Source organism: Budorcas taxicolor, chromosome 4 (assembly GCF_023091745.1).
Source record: "Budorcas taxicolor isolate Tak-1 chromosome 4, Takin1.1, whole genome shotgun sequence".
Classification (NCBI taxonomy): Eukaryota; Metazoa; Chordata; class Mammalia; order Artiodactyla; family Bovidae; genus Budorcas; species Budorcas taxicolor.
This window is the reverse complement of record NC_068913.1, coordinates 89,790,826-89,809,547: the sequence shown is the minus strand read 5'-3', so window position 1 is coordinate 89,809,547 and position 18,722 is coordinate 89,790,826. Positions and strand designations below refer to the sequence as shown.

Here is an 18,722-nt window from a genome sequence, read left to right as displayed (position 1 = left end):
CGAGGCAGACTAGATTTGGCCCATGCAGAAGTTTCCTGACCCCGGACCTAAAGCCTAAGCTACCTAACATTCATATGCTTCCTCCAGACCTTTATACGTGGTCTCTCAGTTCTTGGAGGAACACTTTTCTGCAGGACTTCAGACAGTTACAAATGATAGCTTTTTCTATGAAGTAAATGGAACTAAAAGAAGGAAATTTTTAATGGAAAATTATTTTGCAGTATGTAGAGAATTATAAATTCCTAAATCCTAGAAACTGTCTAGGAAGGAAATGACAGATAGGAAACACAACTAATTGAATGAAGGCATTTAAACATTAGCATAGCACAGATTTAAGAAACTTTCTGGTCTTTAAAATGTGTTTAGTTAGATCTTTTCTTAACATGTATCCAGAATGATACTTAGATCAGCCTCGGAATAATCAACTGTTCCCTCTTCCCATTTACTTCTAACTAAAGGATTCTCAGGAACTTGGAATAGTTATTAGTGGGCAGAATTATTGTCAGAATGACCGCAGCCCAGATGAAGAGCAGATTTTCATGGGGCCATACCCTTTAGAATTTCAGGTACATAAGTTGACCCTTGGATAGCATGGGAGTTATATGTACCAGCCCCCTGAGCAGTCAGATGTGTGTATAACTTTTGACTCCCCCAAAACTTAACTACTAATGGCCTGTTGTTATCTGGAAGCCTTACAATAACATAAAAATTAACATATTTTGTATGTTTTATATATGTTATACTATATACTATATCCTTATAACTAAGCTAGAGAAGAGAAATGTTAAGAAAATCATAAAAGAAAATACATTTACAGTACTGAATTGGATTTATTGATACTATAACTTTACATCATCTGCTCAAAGATGAATAGTCTGTTGGTACCTACGTCATTATTGGTCAATATTCTTTTATATATATATATTCTTTATATAATGCTAGATGTTATATGTAATATACTAGACATTGAAAATGAAAATATGAGAAATATATAGTTATTTACAGGTATAACAATTCATACATTGATAATGATAATGATTGCTTTATGGTAGCGTAGTATAGTCAATATTATTATAAAATAATAAATTCATTATAAAATTTTTATGGCCTATATTACTATAGTCATATTCTTAATACTGTATTGGAAACATTGTTTCTTTCAAAACCACTTACCTGTGATGATAGGCAGCTACACAGTTTCTCCAGTTATGAGAGGCACCACATGGTGATATAATTCAATCTTGTACACTGTGTCTTACATGATGAATACTTGGGCAATGTTGATACAAAAATATTTCATACAGTTCTCGTCATGTCGTTATTAGATTTTTACAAAAAGGCACACTTAAACAACAGATAAGTTTATTTTATTAACAACAGGCCATTAGTAATTAAGTTTTGGGGGAGTCAAAAGTTATACACACATCTGACTGCTCAGGGGGCTGGTACATATAACTCCCATGCTATCCAAGGGTCAACTTATGTACCTGAAATTCTAAAGGGTATGGCCCCATGACATGATCAGTTCAGTTCAGTCACTCAGTCCAACTCTTTATGACCCCAAGGAGAGCAGCACGCCAGGCTTCCTGTCCATCACCAACTCCCGGAGCTTGCTCAACTCATGTCCATTGAGTTCGTGATGCCATCCAACCATCTCATCCTCTGTCATCCCCTTCTCCTGTCTTCAATCTTTCCCTGCATCAGGGTCTTTTCCAATGAGTCAGTTCTTCACATCAGGTGGTCAAACTATTGAAGTTTCAGCTTCAGCATCAGTCTTTCCAATGAATATTCAGGACTGAATTCCTTTAGGATTGATTGGTTTGATCTCCTTGCTGTCCAGCGGACCCTCAGTAGCCTTCCCCAACACCATGGTTCAAAGCATCAATTCTTCTGCGCTCAGCTTTCTTTATAGTCCAACTCTCACATCCATACATGACCACTGGAAAAACCATAGCTTTGACTTGACAGACCTTTTTTGACAGGGTAATGTCTGTGCTTTTAATATGCTGTCTAGGTTGGTCATAGCTTTTCTTCCAAGGAGCAGGCGTTAATTTCGTGGCTGCAATCACTATCTGCAGTGATTTTGGAGCCCCCCAAAATAAAATCTGTCACTGTTTCCATTGTTTCCACATATATTTGCCATGAAATGATAGGACCAGATGCCATAATCTTCGTTTTTTGAATGTTGAGTTTTAAGCCGACTTTTTCACTCTCCTCTTTCACTTTCATCAAGAGGCTCTTTAGTTCTTCTTCCCTTTCTGCCATAAGGGCAGTGTCATCTGCATATCTGAGATTATTGATATTTCTCCTGGCAGTCTTGATTCCAGCTTGTGCTTCATCCAGCCCTGCATTTTGGATGATGTACTCTGCATATAAGTTAAATAAGCAGGGTGACAATGTACAGCTTTGACTACTCCTTTCCTGATTTGCAGCCAGTCTGTTGTTCCTTGTCTGGTTCGAACAGTTGCTTCTTGATCTGCATACAGATTTCTCAAGAGGCAGGTCAGGTGATCTGGTATTCCTATCTCTTTAAGAATTTTCCACAGTTTGTTGTGATCCACACAGTCAGTGGCTTTAGCGTAGTCAATAAAGCAGAAGTAGATGTTTTCTGGGACTCTCTTGCTTTTTCAATGATCCATCAGATGTTGGCAATTTGATCTCTGGTTCATCTGCATTTTCTAAATCCTGCTTGAACATCTGGAAGTTCACGGTTCACGTACTGTTGAAGCCTAGCTTTGAGAATTTTGAGCATTACTTTGCTAGTATGTGAGATGAGTGCAAATGTGCAGTAGTTTAAGCATTCTTTGACATTGCCTCTGTTTAGGATTGGAATGAAAACTGACTTTTTACAGTCCTGTGGCCACTGCTGAGTTTCCCAAATTTGTTGGCATATTGAGTGCAGTACTTTCACAGCATCATCTCCTAGGATTTGAAATAGCTCAACTGGAATTCCATCACCTCCACTAGCTTTGTTCGTAGTGATGCTTCCTAAGGCCCACTTGACTTCGCATTCCAGGATGTCTGGCTCTAAGTGAGTGATCACACCATTGTGGTTATCTGGGTCATTAAGATCTTTTTTGTATAGTTCTTCTGTGTATTTTTGCCACCTGTTCATAATATCTTCTGTTTCTGTTAGGTCCATACCATTTCTGTCCATGATTGTTCCCATCTTTGCATGAAAAGCTCCCTTGGTATCTCTTATTGGAGAGATCTCTAGTCTTTTCCATTCTGTTGTTTTCCTCTATTTCTTTGCATTGATCACTGAGGAAGGTTTCTTATCTCTCCTTGCTGTTCTTTGGAACTCTGCATGATGATGGCCTGATGATTACTTCCACCTCTTAAATGGAAGTGGATCATCACAAAGGTATTCATCACTGTTGTCTTCACACTGAGTAGGCTGAGGAGGAGGAGGAGGAGGAAAAGGAGGGGTTGGTCTCCTACACCTAACTGCAGTGATAGCTTCATGAATTTCTTGTTCTTTTTTCATTATGATCCTTAATGCTCGACTCATTTATCCTTAAATGGTGGGCAGCTGCAAACCTCTGTAGGTTTTATATGTTCTATAGAACATATCACACAATTCAGCTTTTTCTTGTAATGTCATGACTTTTCTCCACTTCTTTGGAGCACTTCCAGCATCACTAGTTGGCACTTCATATGGGTCCCGTGGTTGTATTCAAGGATTGCAATATTGCACTCAATCCAATGAAAAATACATGAGAACTGCAAGAGATCACTTTTTACTGTGATGCACAATTTACTGGGGAGACAAACTGCTCACACTAGTGGGATCACAAGGAGTTTCAAGTAGATACTCATGCTTGGCTCACTGAATTAGCGACAGAAGGTATCTGCAAGATTAGGGCAGTAGTACAGTGTGCTCTGCAATTAATCTTACGCAGTTATGATTTAAAACTGCATCTTTACATTTGTTTACAATTCTGTTAACAGGGAATGGTGCCGTGTATGTAGCGTTTCCCAAAGTCCCTGTGTGTGCATAAACTTTAATAAATTCTAACTTCTTACAATAGATTTGTGTATACTTTATGGTAGTAAATGGTAAAGTAGACCTGCATCTACATATGTTTTATGTATTCATGACATGTCTAACTTTTTCTTAATTTTTTCATGTATTTGGACAATGTGATTCATCTGTTAAGTTTTTTCAGATGTAGAAGATCTTTTAAAAATGTCCCAATATATTTATTGAAAAAAAATTGCATATAAGTGGACCCATGCAATTCAAACTCATGTTATTCAAGGGTAGCTATGTGTATGTGTAACTATTTAGTATAGCTATGCTATTTCATTTTTGATTATACCAGTAACATACTTTTCTGTGGATACTGTCAGGAACAAAATTAACAAACTGTGAGTATTTTGTATAAATGACTACTCATTTTAATCAAAGTGCCCATAGAGCAGTACTTTCTAAATTGCATTCCCCGCCCCGCCCTTAGTTTCTACAGATTTCCTGTAGGCTCTTTTTTAATGGGGCTTCCCAGCTGGTAAAGAAATCCTGCAATGCGAAAGACCTGGGTTTAATCCCTGGGTTGGGAAGATGCCCTGGAGAAGGAAAACGCTACCCACTCCAGTATTCTGGCCTGGAGAATTCCATGGACTGTACAGTCCATGGGGTTGAAAAGAGTCGGGAGTGTTGAAATCAGGGATTATTTTATATAGAAATTAGATTGTAAAATGAGACCCTTATTGATAGGGTATTTTTTTAAAAAAGAAAACTTTTTATTTTGTTTTGGGGTATAGTCGATTAACAATGTTGTAGTAGTTTCAGATGAACAAGGAAGGGACTCAGACATGCTTGTACATGTATCCATTCTCCCCCAAGCCCCATCCATGTGCTATATAATAGATTATCCATTTTAAATATAGCAGTGTGTATGTGACCTTCCCGAAGTCCCGAACCGTCACGCATCCATAAGTTCATTCTCAAGTCTGGGAGTCTCTTTGATGAGTCCCTTTAATATTGATTTTTTTCTCCAAATGTAGTTTATATTAGATAAAGTAAACAGTACTTTAGTTGGGGAAAGTTAGTTGCCTTGTGAGGTACATTTTGAAGGCTACCCATCTGATCTCCTGTAAGTTTCACATACATGAGAAAGAAGGTTCATTTTGAATTACAGTATATATATTGTCTATTATACATATTTATATTATAACTTTATATTAAATATAATATTTAAAATTATAAAGCTTATTAGCAAAGCTGATTTTTTCAGGAAAATATGTCTCTTTAAATGCTCTTAAATATCTTAAAATATGCTTCTCACCTAGTAGCTCTAGGAATCTAAATATGTCCTCAGTTTTATAAAACAATATCCTTTGATAACTGTTTTAAAGTTGCTTATCAGCCAGTTTCTTATCAGTTTCTTATCACTGTGTATTAGAATGAACAGAAGTAACCCAACTTCAAGGGCAAGTAGCAGAAAGTTTGATTTTTAATCTAAATTTGGAAATCTATTGATGGCCTATACATTAAGAATGGGAAATATATCTTGCATAAGTCTTTTAAAGCAGCAATTTTGTTTTTTTGGTTTTTTTCTTAATTCCGTTAATCCTATCCTGGGCTTGATTGTTTGCTTTCTTGGTTTTATTTTGTTTTAAAATAATAAAGTGATTGTAAGAGAGAAAGATTTTCTGGAGAGAGAGACTTTTTGCTAAGGATGCATTACTCAGTTTTGCTAACTTTCCTTTCCAAGGTAACTGATGCCCCAGAGTCTACACCACCAGCACCTGCACCCACTTCAGGAATTGTAGGTGCATTAATGGAAGTGATGCAGAAGAGGAGCAAAGCCATTCATTCTTCAGGTATATTTGCATCTGTATATGTATTGCTAATAAATTTGAATATTTGAAGTTCTGTTTCTCTTTTTATTCTATGACACAGTCTTTTCTAGATTTTCTTCCTGCTATTGGATAACTTATTGATTTAGGTTCTCAGGCATATTTTAAGAAGTTGTGACTGTGACTAGTCTGTTTGAAGCTTAATGGATGCTATGTCATAACCATAAATTAGAAGAACAGTTTTGGCAAAAATGGCAGTTTTGTTTCCCAAACTAGAAGTATTAATAGAATGCCTGGCAAACAACTTCTTAAAAAAGACTTGACATTGCTGTATCTCATTCCTGAGACATTCTTGTGACTTAAGAAATTTAGGCTTCCCTGATTTGTAAGAATTGGGATTGAGATATGAGATAAATTATATTGTTTCCGGGGTTTACTAAAGAACCCTAGTGTTTTGTTTCCTCTTTTTTGTTTTTTCCCAAAACATTATTTGAATAAAATAGTTTGTACTTGTGGTTATTAAACATATGCACACCACCATTAAATGAGTATCATTTTTGAAAGAGAGAAAGAATATGGGTTTTGCTGTGGTAATGGCTGAGATTTACTGAAGAGCATGATGTACTAGAAGCAGATCTTTGTTCTTATTAAATCTATTATTTATTCTCTGTGGTGGACCTCAGTTCTCCAGTTTATTACATGGAGAGAATTCATACGTCAGATGATTGATATGAACAGCAAATTATTATGCAAATAACCAGCAGGTTGCTGAGCACATAGTAGGTGCTCAATAAATGTTGTTTTCTTTCTGTTGATTTCCCCTTAAGGATGTGGATGTCTATGATCCTTTAGCAACATTTGTTTTCCTTAAATAGGCATTTTTATTTCTATACTGTGCTAAAAAGATAGAATAGGCTAATTCAGTCCACAAGTATTTATTTTGAGATAATAAGAGAAAAAGAAAAATCCCTGCCTTTATGGAGCATGCATTCCAGTGAGAAAGAGAGAGACAATAAATAAAACAAATTAGAAAATATGCACTTTAAATAGTGATATGTACTAAGGACAGAAAGTAAGCAGAAAAGGGAAAAGACTAACAGACTGTGAGAGAGAATTTCATTTATCATAGGATAATGAGGCTTACCTAAGATATCATTTGAGAAAAGACTCAAAGGAGTTCAGGGAGTAAACCGTGTAGAAAACAGAAAAGTATGTACAGCCAGTACAAACTCCCTGAGGTCAGTAGGGGTGGAACAAGAAGAATAAAGAAGAAAGAGAAAGAAGAATGAGGAAGAAAACAGGAAGCAGTATGAGAGGGGGCAGGAAGCCAAGAGTAAGGCTTTGGAGGCCATGAATGTGGTGGGAGGCCCCTGGAAGGTTCTTAGCAGAGTAATGAGTGGCAGTGATCCAAGCAGGAGATGGTGCAGGTTTGAATCAGATTGGTAGCTCCTGAGAAGTGGTTGGAGACTAGTTATACTTTGAATGTGGATAACATTGGGTTTGTTGATGGATTGAAAACAAGGTTTGGGAAAAAAAGAGTGATGGATGAGTCTGAGGTTTTTGACCTGAGCAGCTGAAAGAGTGAAGTTTTCATTAATAGAATGGAGAAAGATTTGAGCAAGTTTGAAAGGAAAGATAGGAATTTGATTCTGTACATGTTAAATTTGAGATACTTACTAAAAATTTAAAAGTAGATGTTGAGTAGGCATTTGGTTATGAGTCAGATTCAGGGGAGAGATGTGAACTGTTAATATAAATCTGCATGTCATTAAGTACATGGTATTTAAAGGTACAGAACTGGATGAGATCATCAAAGAAGTGGGTATAAACAGAGAAGAGAAAGTCTAATAGAGTTTGGAGGACTGGCGAATGTGATATCTTGGAAGTCAGGGGAAAAGTTTGAAGGAGGGTGTGGTGATCATCTGGGTCAGATGGGTGTGATGGGTCACAAAACTGAGAACAGAGAATTGAGCTTTAGCTTTAGGAGAAGGAAAAGGCTACCCACTCCGGTCTTCTGACCTGGAGAATTCCATGGACTGTATAGTCCATGGTGTCGCAAAGAGTCGGACATGACTGAGCGAATTTCGTGTTCAAGTTTACTTTTAGTGATAGTAGGTCCTTGGTGACTGAGAAAGAGCAGTGCCAGTGGGTTCAAGAGAGAATTGGGTAGAAAAAGAGATTGGGTATTGGGGTGCCTACTCTGTTTTCTTTAGTGCTGATGCAGTTCCTACCTGTCACTGGAATTATAACTGAAATCAGCTAAACAATGTGCAAGTATATATATATTTTTTACAGCTTTTCTTGTGATATGTGTGTTGATTCAGAGAAAGTGAAGCTTTAGTTGCCCAGTCTGATTCTTTGCAACCCCATGGACTGTAACCCACCAGGCTCCTCCCTGCATGGAATTCTCCAGGAAAGAATAGTGGAATGGGTAACCATTTACTTCTCCAGGGGATCTTCCCAACCCAGGGATTGAACCGGGTCTCCTGCATTGTGGGCAGAGATTGTTTACCATCTGAGCCACCAGGGAAGCCCTGCTGATTCAGAGAGATCAACTCATGTGATTTTACACATAAGGAAGCACAGGTTGAAACTGGTTCCATAGAGATTAAGGAACTAGAATCCAAGTCTTCTTACTCCTAATCTTCAGCTCACAATCAAATACTCTTTAGATGTATTTTATTGATTCATTTTAAACCATTTTAGTAACTGGATTCCTCCAGGTTATATTTTAGAAGTTGAATAGCAAGAATTATGTAATGTCATTTTATGTCAATACATAATGTCAATTATGTAATGTGTATGTTTTAATTGTCTTACTGATTCTCTTCTAGATGAAGATGAGGATGAAGATGATGATGAAGATTTTGAAGATGATGATGAATGGGAAGACTGATCTATATATTATATATATATATTTTTAAGGTGAAATACTAAACACTACTTTCTGTCCATGGATTCTGTAAAATTATCATGTAAATGTTCTACCAATTTGCTGTATATTTTTGTTGCCTTTTTGCTTTTTTTTTATTAATCTGTGCAATACCTCATTTAATCTGTAAGGGTTTGTCATAATCCTCTGCAAAGCTACTCCCTGTGACTGTGTGCACGTTTACACCAGGATGCTCACTTGATTTGTGAGTGCTTTTCATTCCATCAACAAGGGAGTTTAAATACTATATGTGAGACTGACGAAAACCTTAATGTAATGTAGTTATAATGCCAGAAGGAAAACACTATTTTCATACCCTACTTTTTCTGTACCTAAATTTTCTTATTAAAATCTAGTATAGCACTACATTCTTTTTTAAGTGATGCAAACCTTACTTTATTTAGCCCCTTCTTTTTGAACACATGCCACATGAATGTTGAAACTGATACATTGCACAGTTCTCTAGACATCACTACACTGATGCAGGTTCTCAAATTTTAGCAACATGCTCTACATAAAATCACTACAGAGATGCTAGTTGGGAAAAGGAGTAACACACCTCTTACAGCAATATTGCCTATTGTTGTACAGATTTGGTATTTGGAGGCTGGAATCATAAGGAGCCCTTGCATACCTAATACTTGACTGAGGTTATTTTTGTGTTATAGTAAATGTGGCAGGCTCTTTTTGGCAAAAAATTTTTAAAAAGTATTTTTGGTATTATTCTGAAAGAAAAGTTAAGAGGTTAAAGTTTAGGGGATCTTAGAGATAATTCCGTACTACATGAACTGAAGGAGGCTATACTTTGTGGTATTTGATTAATTCACTATAAAATTCAGAAAAGTATAAAAATGAGGTAGGATTAAGTATTTATATTTTGCAGTCTGTATGGATTGAGATATTCAGAAATACCAACCATAGAAATCTTACCTAGTTGGCAAAGGTATACCCTAAAATGGTGAAACTATAATATGCTGGGTGTTGTTTTTTTTTTTTAATTTTGATAATTTCTCAAGGTTTTTGTCAAATGTCAGGTGAAGGGTTACCTTTTTCTTAAAAGAATGGTGGTCCCAATGTCAAGTTTCTTGGAACGCAAAACCAAATGATAGATTTTTAAAAAGAAAATTAAAACTTTACAACCTTCATATTTGTTTTATATGCTACATGATGTGTTAAAATTAGGGTTTCCTTGCCTCTCTACAGCACACTAGTCTGCCTAAGGGTGATTGTTTCATATATATAGCATTAATTATCGTACCTGCCTACTTTAAATTTTAGGTAGAAAAATGATCTGATTTAAATACAGACACCTATTTTTCTCACATTGAGTCATATACAGAATGTAGTTCCAAATGTATTTCATTGCTATAGTCACAATATCTGACTAAAAATTAAGCTCTCTATAATTGTACCGACCAAAATCTAGTTATTGGCATGATCTTGACAGGCTGGACCTGCAAGATGTGGCTTGAATTTTAACCAGTTATCACATAATCTCTAGTGATCATGCATCTAGTTATCATGAGAAATAATTTAAAAGGTTTTGTTGCTGAAAGCAGTAAGTGGTGCAGTACAATAGTTAAGTTATTCAGAGAATGTTACCTACCTTGCAGGAATAATTTAAGCTCATGGGAAAGATTCTAGACTTTTTGTTTCTTGCAAAAAAACAGTGCCCTCTGCTGCTAAAAACCTTTTTCTGCTTACTTTTTTTTTTTTTTTTTAAATTGTGGCTTAATCTCTGTGGGTCTGGTGTGGATGAGGCTGGACAACAACTAACCAATAAAATTAGGAATTTGTGCAAATGGTAAATAGAACGTTTTAATTATTTTAAGTAATATTGATCATTTTCCTTCTTATTTCTTTCTTTTAGACATTATATAAATTTTTTACAATATCTTGGAAATGTCTTTAATGCCAACTTAAGATATCTGTTCACTTTGGGGCAAGGAATGCAGGGTTTTCTAGCTAACTTTGTTATGATAAAGATTTATCAGGAGCTGCTCTGAGCAGAGGATATCAAATCTTCGAATTGGAAACACAATTCTAAACATGTAAGATGGGTATAAAATTTGCCAATGGTAATTGAGTTTATTCTTTCTTCTTAAAGGAAAAAAAAATAAGACTTTTGTTGTTGCACAAAGTCTAAATTAATATTGGTTGAAACAGCAGCTGTGGGATTCGGTCCAGGCATGAAGACTAAATCCACTTTAGTGTAAAGGTTGCATGTTTTCAGTCCTCCACCACCTCGCACCGTGGACAGCACTATACCTGTGCGTCGTCTGAGAGCTTCCCACATGCACTCCAGCTAAATGATTGTCTGATAGCCTTCGCGTTTAACAAACTAGCATGAGGCTTTTTATATCTAAACGCTATGTGATAGACAATTTCAGTTAGCCACATATTGTATGTATGAGATTCATAAAGACTTTCAATCATTCATTTCCATTTATCAACTGAAATTTTGTTTAGTATGTGAATTTTTTTTTGAAATGTATAGTGAATAGGATGTTGCACTGGTGGCAATTCATCATGGAGCATAATAAAATTAATTTGACCCAAATAGTATAAAATAGTGTGTTTTTATTTGTTTATTGTTAAGAGATTAAAATGGGTAAAAAAAAAATTCAAACTGTTTAGTAATGGATTCACAGCAGTGAATGGAAATGGTTGAAGTTTTCAGCCAACTGCATGCCCTGAGAGTTAGAGTGTGCCATTAAATAAACTTGGTGAGCAAAAGAATGTTACACCCTGTTCTGCCGGGAAACGTGACAGCTGCTCAGCTGTTCCCCTGGGAGCCACTGCTGTGGTATACAGAGTGTTCACATTGCAAGGTCACATTGGAATTCGTGCACACCGAAAATGTTGTCCTTTCCTAAATCAGAGTGATAGTGGAGTTTACTGGTAGTTTCAGTAAAAGCCAAATACAGTAATTCGTGTGGAAGGAACTTAAAGAGCTTGCTATCAAAGGTGGTGCTTACTTTTAAACAGGAAATTCAGTTTTTGATAAATAGAATTTTCTGTTCTACTAACCCTGGCACAAGTGGGTGTCGGAAGATTAAGCTGAGTTGTGGAATGTGTTGTGTAGGATGCTACAAAATGCCTTCTAAAACCATTAGTCACATTTAAACATTTTCCAAAATGATATGTCCTATTACAAATTTGTTGCTGTTGTACAAATGTGAACCCTTAAGAATGTATTAACCACACTTTTTAAAAGTTTTTTAAAGAGAGAAGTGCCTTAGAATTGCTCTTGTAACATTATATTTATCTATTTGATGAAGAAATTCCTGAAATTACTTACTCTGCTTCAGAAATGGAGTTCTTAAAGGACAGCTATAGGGAAAAGGCCTATTACAATACAATGGAAAATTCTTTATGGAAATTTTACTTAGCACACTTACCTTATTGACACTGTCACATCATACCTCCAAAACAGCATGCTTTTTGTAACCTCTTGTTCTTTTATTCTTAGATTTTTTTTCCTTTAAGTATGCTTTCTAGTGAAGCCACTAGAAAAAGGCATAATAACCTGGCTCTTATGAATATGATGGGGAACTTACTTTGCAGTTAATGTTAGGACTGTCTGTATCTTTTATATGTGCTGCATGGCATCTTCCTTTGCCATGAGGGAACCCATTGAAAATTTTGGATTTGTAAATAACAAATCTGGATAAATCAACAGCAGCTTAAATTTTTTTTTTTTTCAATTTACATGAGTGATCAGGCTTGCCTGATGGCTCAGATGGTAAAGAATATCCCTGCAATGCAGGAGACCCATCCCTGGATTGGAAAGATTGAGGGAAATGGCAACCCATTCCAATATTCTTGCCTGAAGAATTCCATGGACAGAGGAGCTTGGCAGGCTACAGTCCATGGAGTTGCAAAGAGTTGGACACAACTGAGTGACACTCACTCAGCTCACTAAAAAAGAAATGTTAATTTGCACCAGTGATCAGTCTATTGATACATATATAGTACTACATTTTACACAAGTCCAGTGTAAATCTAAACCAGCCATGTATACCACTGTCAAGATCAGTCAAGATATGAATAACAATTACTTTGAGTAAAATATAACAGTAGCTTATAGGTGGTTTCTAGCTTAGGTGTTTGCATATTGGGGCATTTCTGATAAATTTGAAGCACTCTTAATTTTTTAACAACTGCAAAAATTTCTTATCCTTAGTAAGGATTTTTTTTTAATTTGTTAACTACAATTTTAGGAGTATCAAATTGCATTATGGAAACTGAAGTTCCACGTGTCATATTGGCATTTTCTAATCTTGAATTTGGTTGGCATGTCTTGACCTAAATTCAGTTTTATCATAGTTCTTGATAGATGTTTGAGGGTTTTCATCAAGGCCAGCATCAATATCTCTGTATTTAAACTGATTATTAAAATTAAATATATGATGGGCATTAAAATATAACAATAGTCTCTGATCCCCTCCTTCCTTCAATCTAAAATACTTACGTCACAACTGAAAAACAGTTGGGAGACCATCGAGTTATATCAAGCATATACTCATATCCTGGATGAGAGAGTATATGGGATAGTTGAGGGACTTGCTTGAGTCCCATTAGAGCCAAATATTAATAGTAGAAGCCAGATCTGACTACTAAATCAGTTGATCTTTCCCATATACCATAATACTGTTTTATTCTTGTTTTCACTGTTTTTTTAAGTTGTGGATAAATTGCAGATTTACTTTGTTTCTGGAAGATTTACGGCTACAAATTTCACCCTTTTTCACTTGTCAGCTGGGTGTTGATAAAAGCCTCTAGCTTCCTGTTCCCGTCTTTGCCTAGTAAAGCTGGCTGGCTTTGAGGAGCCAGCCCCTGACTCTGAAGCATGTGATAGTATCTTGGCTCAGTGATAGCAGTCACCCTACATTGTCCAAGCATTCAGTCAGCACAGGACACTTCTGTCATTTAGTACTGAGTTGAAAACAAATTGAGGTTTTTATTCTACAACCAAATTCTTTTCATTAGGTTCTTGTAAATGGGCATTGCCTTTAAACATAAGTATTTTGTAAACACTTAATGGTCAATGGCCTGACAGAAAATTACTTTGAGAATGTATTAATCTTTCTGCCTAATTATCAGCCAACAGCTGTACTGTCAATTTAAAGACCAGGAGTTCTTCCAAGGAGCACAAGGACAAACTGGACACTTGAAATCCAACTTTTTGCTCCTCTTATTGTTGAGACAGAATTCTAACTAGGTTGCATGTACTTCGCCTTTGCTGTAAAAGGGGCAGGAAAATAAAATATATCTAGTATTTGTGGTGTTGAAAGAAATTAAGTGAAAGGAAAAGACATTATCATGTCCACTTAACTTGAGGGAAATCAACAAACCCGCTTATAACGTCTCAATTCTGTAGTTGTCTATTTGACAACTTGGGTCCTTAAATGAGCTTCCAGGCCTAAAAAGAAACAACCCTTTTTTTTTTTTTTTTTTTTTAATGAGTGGGAGTCTAAGGAGGCAGAGCATAGAAAAGAATTTTGTGTGTGTTTGTCTACACAGAATTTGTGTCTCCAGCCGTTGTTTAAGACTGGGATTGAGAGAAAACTCAGCAAGTAAAATTAAGTGGGTTCGAATCTCCATTTTGAAGGATAATAACTAGTTAGGGAGAAACTGATGCAACAGAATATTTGGGTTCTGTTTGTTTATTGAGCAAGGATGTAAGTGTAGAAAGGCCAACTTCTTAGTTGTATATTCAACTAAGGCTCAATATAGTCCATTCAGATAGAAAATTTTTAACTTTCTTAAAAACATTGCCAAACTTTGCTGTGGGTATTTGCTGAAGGTTGTGATGTAGGTAACATTAATAGTTAAGTAATTATGACAGTCTAATAAACCTCATCCTGAAACTACTTTCCAAGCCACCTCTAAATGATCTGTTGTTATAGTCTTATTTTGTTCATGCATTAATGCCTCCAAATCCCATAGAGCATGATTATAAGGTCCTGCTGCCTCAAGATGTTTAGAAAGTTCAGGTAAATTGTGAGCCAATTGAATGCTTTAAAATCTCTACTAGGGCCTTGCAGTTTATAGCCAACATGCCTGGGACAGCCTGACATGGTTTATGCCAGTTAAACAACAAGCAAAGAGAAATTCTACATACAACCTGAGCCCTGTCAGCATCCTTTTTACTTGACATTTTCATTGCTTTGATTTCTAGAACCCAGAACAACAAAAACTTGTTGAGAGGAGTCACTACAATCAGCCCTCTGTTTCTGTGGGGTTTGCATCAAAAGATGAAGGGCCAGTTGTATTCCCTGTACCAAGCCTTTTTATTTTTTAATTTTTTATTTAAATTTTTTTAAATTGTATTTTTTTAATTTAATTTTTTATGCCACACCATGCAACTTGTGTGATTTTAGTTCCTCAGCCAGGGATCATGGCAATGAGAGTGCAGAGTCTGAACAACTGAACTACCATTTTATAGAAGGGGCTTCAGCAGACTTGAATTTTGGTATCCATGGAATTCCAAATCCTCTGTGGATACTGAGGGATGACTGTGTATTTTTCATATGTTTCATTACTTCCCAGCTAACTGAATACTAAACCAATCATTATTCCATTAGTTATTCCAATAGCCTGCTTGGGAAAGGATGGTAGGGAGATAACATTATGCATTTGAGTTCCATTTTGATTCTATAAAACTTGCTCCTCTAGTCACTATGTACAGTTCAGTTGCTCAGTCATGTCCGACTCTGTGACCCCATGGACTTCAGCACACCATGCCCTGTCCATCAGTCCCAGAGTTTACTCAAACTCATGTCCATTGAGTCAATGATACCATCCAACCATCTCATCCTCTGTCATCCCCTTCCATTCTCAATCTTTCCTAGCATCAGGGTCTTTTCAAACTTCGCCTCAGGTGGCCAAAGTATTGGAGTTTCAGCTTTAGACTCAGTCCTTCCAATGAATATTCAGGACTGATTTCCTTTAGGATGGACTGGTTGGATCTACTTGCGTCCAAAGAACTCTCAAGAGTCTTCTCCAACACCACAGTTCAAAAGCATCAATTTTTCGGGGCTCAGCTTTCTTTATAGTCCAACTCTCACATCCACACATGACTACTGGAAAAACCATAGCTTTGACCAGATGGACCTTTGTTGGCAAAGTAATGTCTCTGCTTTTTAATATGCTGTCTAGGTTGGTCATAACTTTTCTTCCAAGGAGCAAGCATCTTTTAATTTCATGGCTGCAGTCACCATCTGCAGTGATTTTGGAGCCCCCCAAAATAAAGTCTGCCCCTGTTTCCACTGTTTCCCCATCTATTTGCCATGAAGTGATGGGACCAGATACCATGATCTTCATTTTTTGAATGTTGAGTTTTAAGCCAATTTTTTCACTCTCCTCTTTCACTCTCACTCTTTCAGGAGGCTTCTTAGTTCCTCTTCACTTTCGGCCATAAGGGTGGTGTCATCTGCATATCTGAGATTATTGATATTTCTCCCAGCAATCTTGATTCCAGCTTGTGCTTCCTCCAGCCCAGCATTTCTCATAATGTACTCTGCGTATAAGTTAAATAAGCAGGGTGACAATATACAGCCTTGATGTACTCCTTTCCCTATTGGGAACCAGTCTATTGTTCCATGTCCAGTTTTAAGAGTTGCTTCTTGACCTGCACTCAGATTTCTCAGGAGTCAGGTCAAGTGGTCTAGTGTTCTCATCTCTTAAAGAATGTTTAAGGATTTGGCATAGTCAATAAAGCAGAAGTAAATGTTTCTTTGCAACTCTCTTGCTTTTTTGATGATCCAATGGATGCTGGCGATTTGATATCTGGTTCCTCTGCCTTTCTAAATCCAGCTTAAACATGTGGAAGTTCTTGATTCACATACTATTGAAGCCTAGCTTGGAGAGTTTTGAGCACTGCTTTGCTAGTGTGTGAGTATACATATACATATATCCATTCTTTTTAAGATTCTGTTCCCATATTGTTCATTACAGAGTTTTAAGTAGTATTCCCTATGCTATACAGTAAGTTCTTATTATCTATTATATTTTTCATTTTTATTGAAATATAGTTGATTCACAATGTTATACCAGTCTGCTTTACAGCCAAGTGACTCAGTTATACACATATATACAGTCTTTTGTAATATTTTCCCATTATGATTTATTGTATTAATGTAGTTCCCTATGCTATACATTAGAACCTTGGTGTTTATAAACCGAACTATTTTAAATGATTGTTGTTACTGTAATGTGGAAGTAAGCCTCAAGATAAATCTCTCATGCCATGTATTAATATATTTCTACCTTAGGGTAATAGACTAAATTCATGTGACCATATAATTTTAAGACCCATTGAGAGATCAGGCTTCCGTCTCAACCCTGTCTGCCAGATCCCTAGTAGGTTTTTGTAGTTTGTTACCTTGACGCAACTAGAAATAGAAAGTGTGTGTGCTTGCTAAGTTGTTTCAGTTGTGTCAGACTCTTTGCCACCCCATGGGACTGTAGCCTGCCAGGATATTCTGTCCGTGGAATTCTTCACACTTTAACAATGATATCAACTCATGAGAATTGTTCTGACAAGTCTGGAGAAGCAAAACTGATGCTATGTCAAGATCAAAATATAGAAACCTTTTCCCCAAGTTTTGGTTTCCATGCCTTAATTCCCAATGGCATTTTTTTTTTTAACAGCATGTTCCCCAAAGATAGAAACTACTACACAATGTTGAACAGGAAACCGGGAGAAGCAACAGGTTTCAGAAAATTACGAGGCTGCTTCCCAGTCTTCAGTTACTGCTTCTCCTGAAAGCATTGTCCCCTTAAGTCATCCTCTAGCTTTACTTTTTCTCTGACTCAAAGCAACAACCTCTATTCTGCTCACCTCTCCTGGAAATTATCTAACCCAATTTTTTGCTATTGTTGCATGGCTCCAGTCGTCCCTCCCCCATGACAGAAGATAATAGTTGGTAACCAAGAGGGCTAGCTAGGGAGTATAAAATGCACAGAAGAGGACTTGGTTTTGCATGTGTGAGTTCTTGAAACTTGTGAGGTATTATTGGAACTTGGGGAGGCACAGTGAAAGTTGGCTGCTTCTAAGTATTCATGATATCAAGAACACCTTCAAGTAAGGACTACCCTGGTGGTCCAGTGGTTAAGACTACACTTCCACTGCAGGAGGTGTGGGTTTGATCCCTGGTTGGGGAACTATTAATAAGATCTTGTGGCCAAAAAGAGGGGGGAGGTGGGAAGAACACCTTCAAATATTAGTTCTGCTTTGTATGGGGAGTACATTACCTGCCCACACAAATGTTTTTCTAATAAACACTGTCCCCAGAGGGCACTGTCAACACTTGCTTGCAATTCCCAATGTAGATTGATTTCTAACTTCCTCAGCGAGGCATCCCCTGGCCCTGTCTCCTGTCTGCAGAGGGTACTGAAATGTGAGCACCCAGCTAGTTCAGACCAAACCACTTTTTGATAATAATGGTGAAGCCAGTAAAGGGGCTTCCAGAAGCCCCTTGGCTGTGCTTTCACCACTGCCAGACCTTTCATCACTGAGATGCTGAGAAAAATCAGGTTTAAAGGGACCCATCATTTCCAGGCAAGAATACTGGAGTGGCCATTTCCAACTCCAAAGGATCTTCCCGACCCAGGGATCAAACCTGCATCTTTTGCATCTCCTGCATTGACAGGCAGGTTCTCTACCAATAGCGCCACCTGGGAAGCCCCATAATATTAATACTAACCACTATTCATTGGAATACTTAGTAAGTTGGGCATGACATGAAATGTTTTACATGAAAGAGTTATTATTCCAATTTTTTAGTCAAGCAATTGCAAAGTTGAGTTAAACAATTGGCGCAAAGTTAAATAGTAAATCGAGGCTTCTCTGGTGGCTCAGCTGGTAAAGAATCTGTCTGCAATGCAGGACACCTGGGTTCAATCCCTGGGTTGGGAAGATCCCCTGGAAAAGAGAATGGCAACCCACTAGTATTCTTGCCTGGAGAATCCCACAGACAAG

The 18,722-nt window shown here is 37.0% G+C and overlaps 1 protein-coding gene across 1 annotated transcript in view; it reads left to right on the top strand.

Annotated features, from left to right (window-relative positions):
• The window catches only part of WASL (WASP like actin nucleation promoting factor), an 81,666-nt gene extending 72,968 nt beyond the window's left edge, over positions 1–8,698 (top strand). Inside the window, exons 10-11 of the mRNA XM_052638585.1 lie at positions 5,718–5,826; positions 8,637–8,698. Of these exons, the coding sequence (XP_052494545.1) occupies positions 5,718–5,826; positions 8,637–8,698 (171 nt within the window). The remainder of the gene's footprint in view (positions 1–5,717; positions 5,827–8,636) is intronic.
• The last annotated feature ends 10,024 nt before the right edge of the window (positions 8,699–18,722 follow it).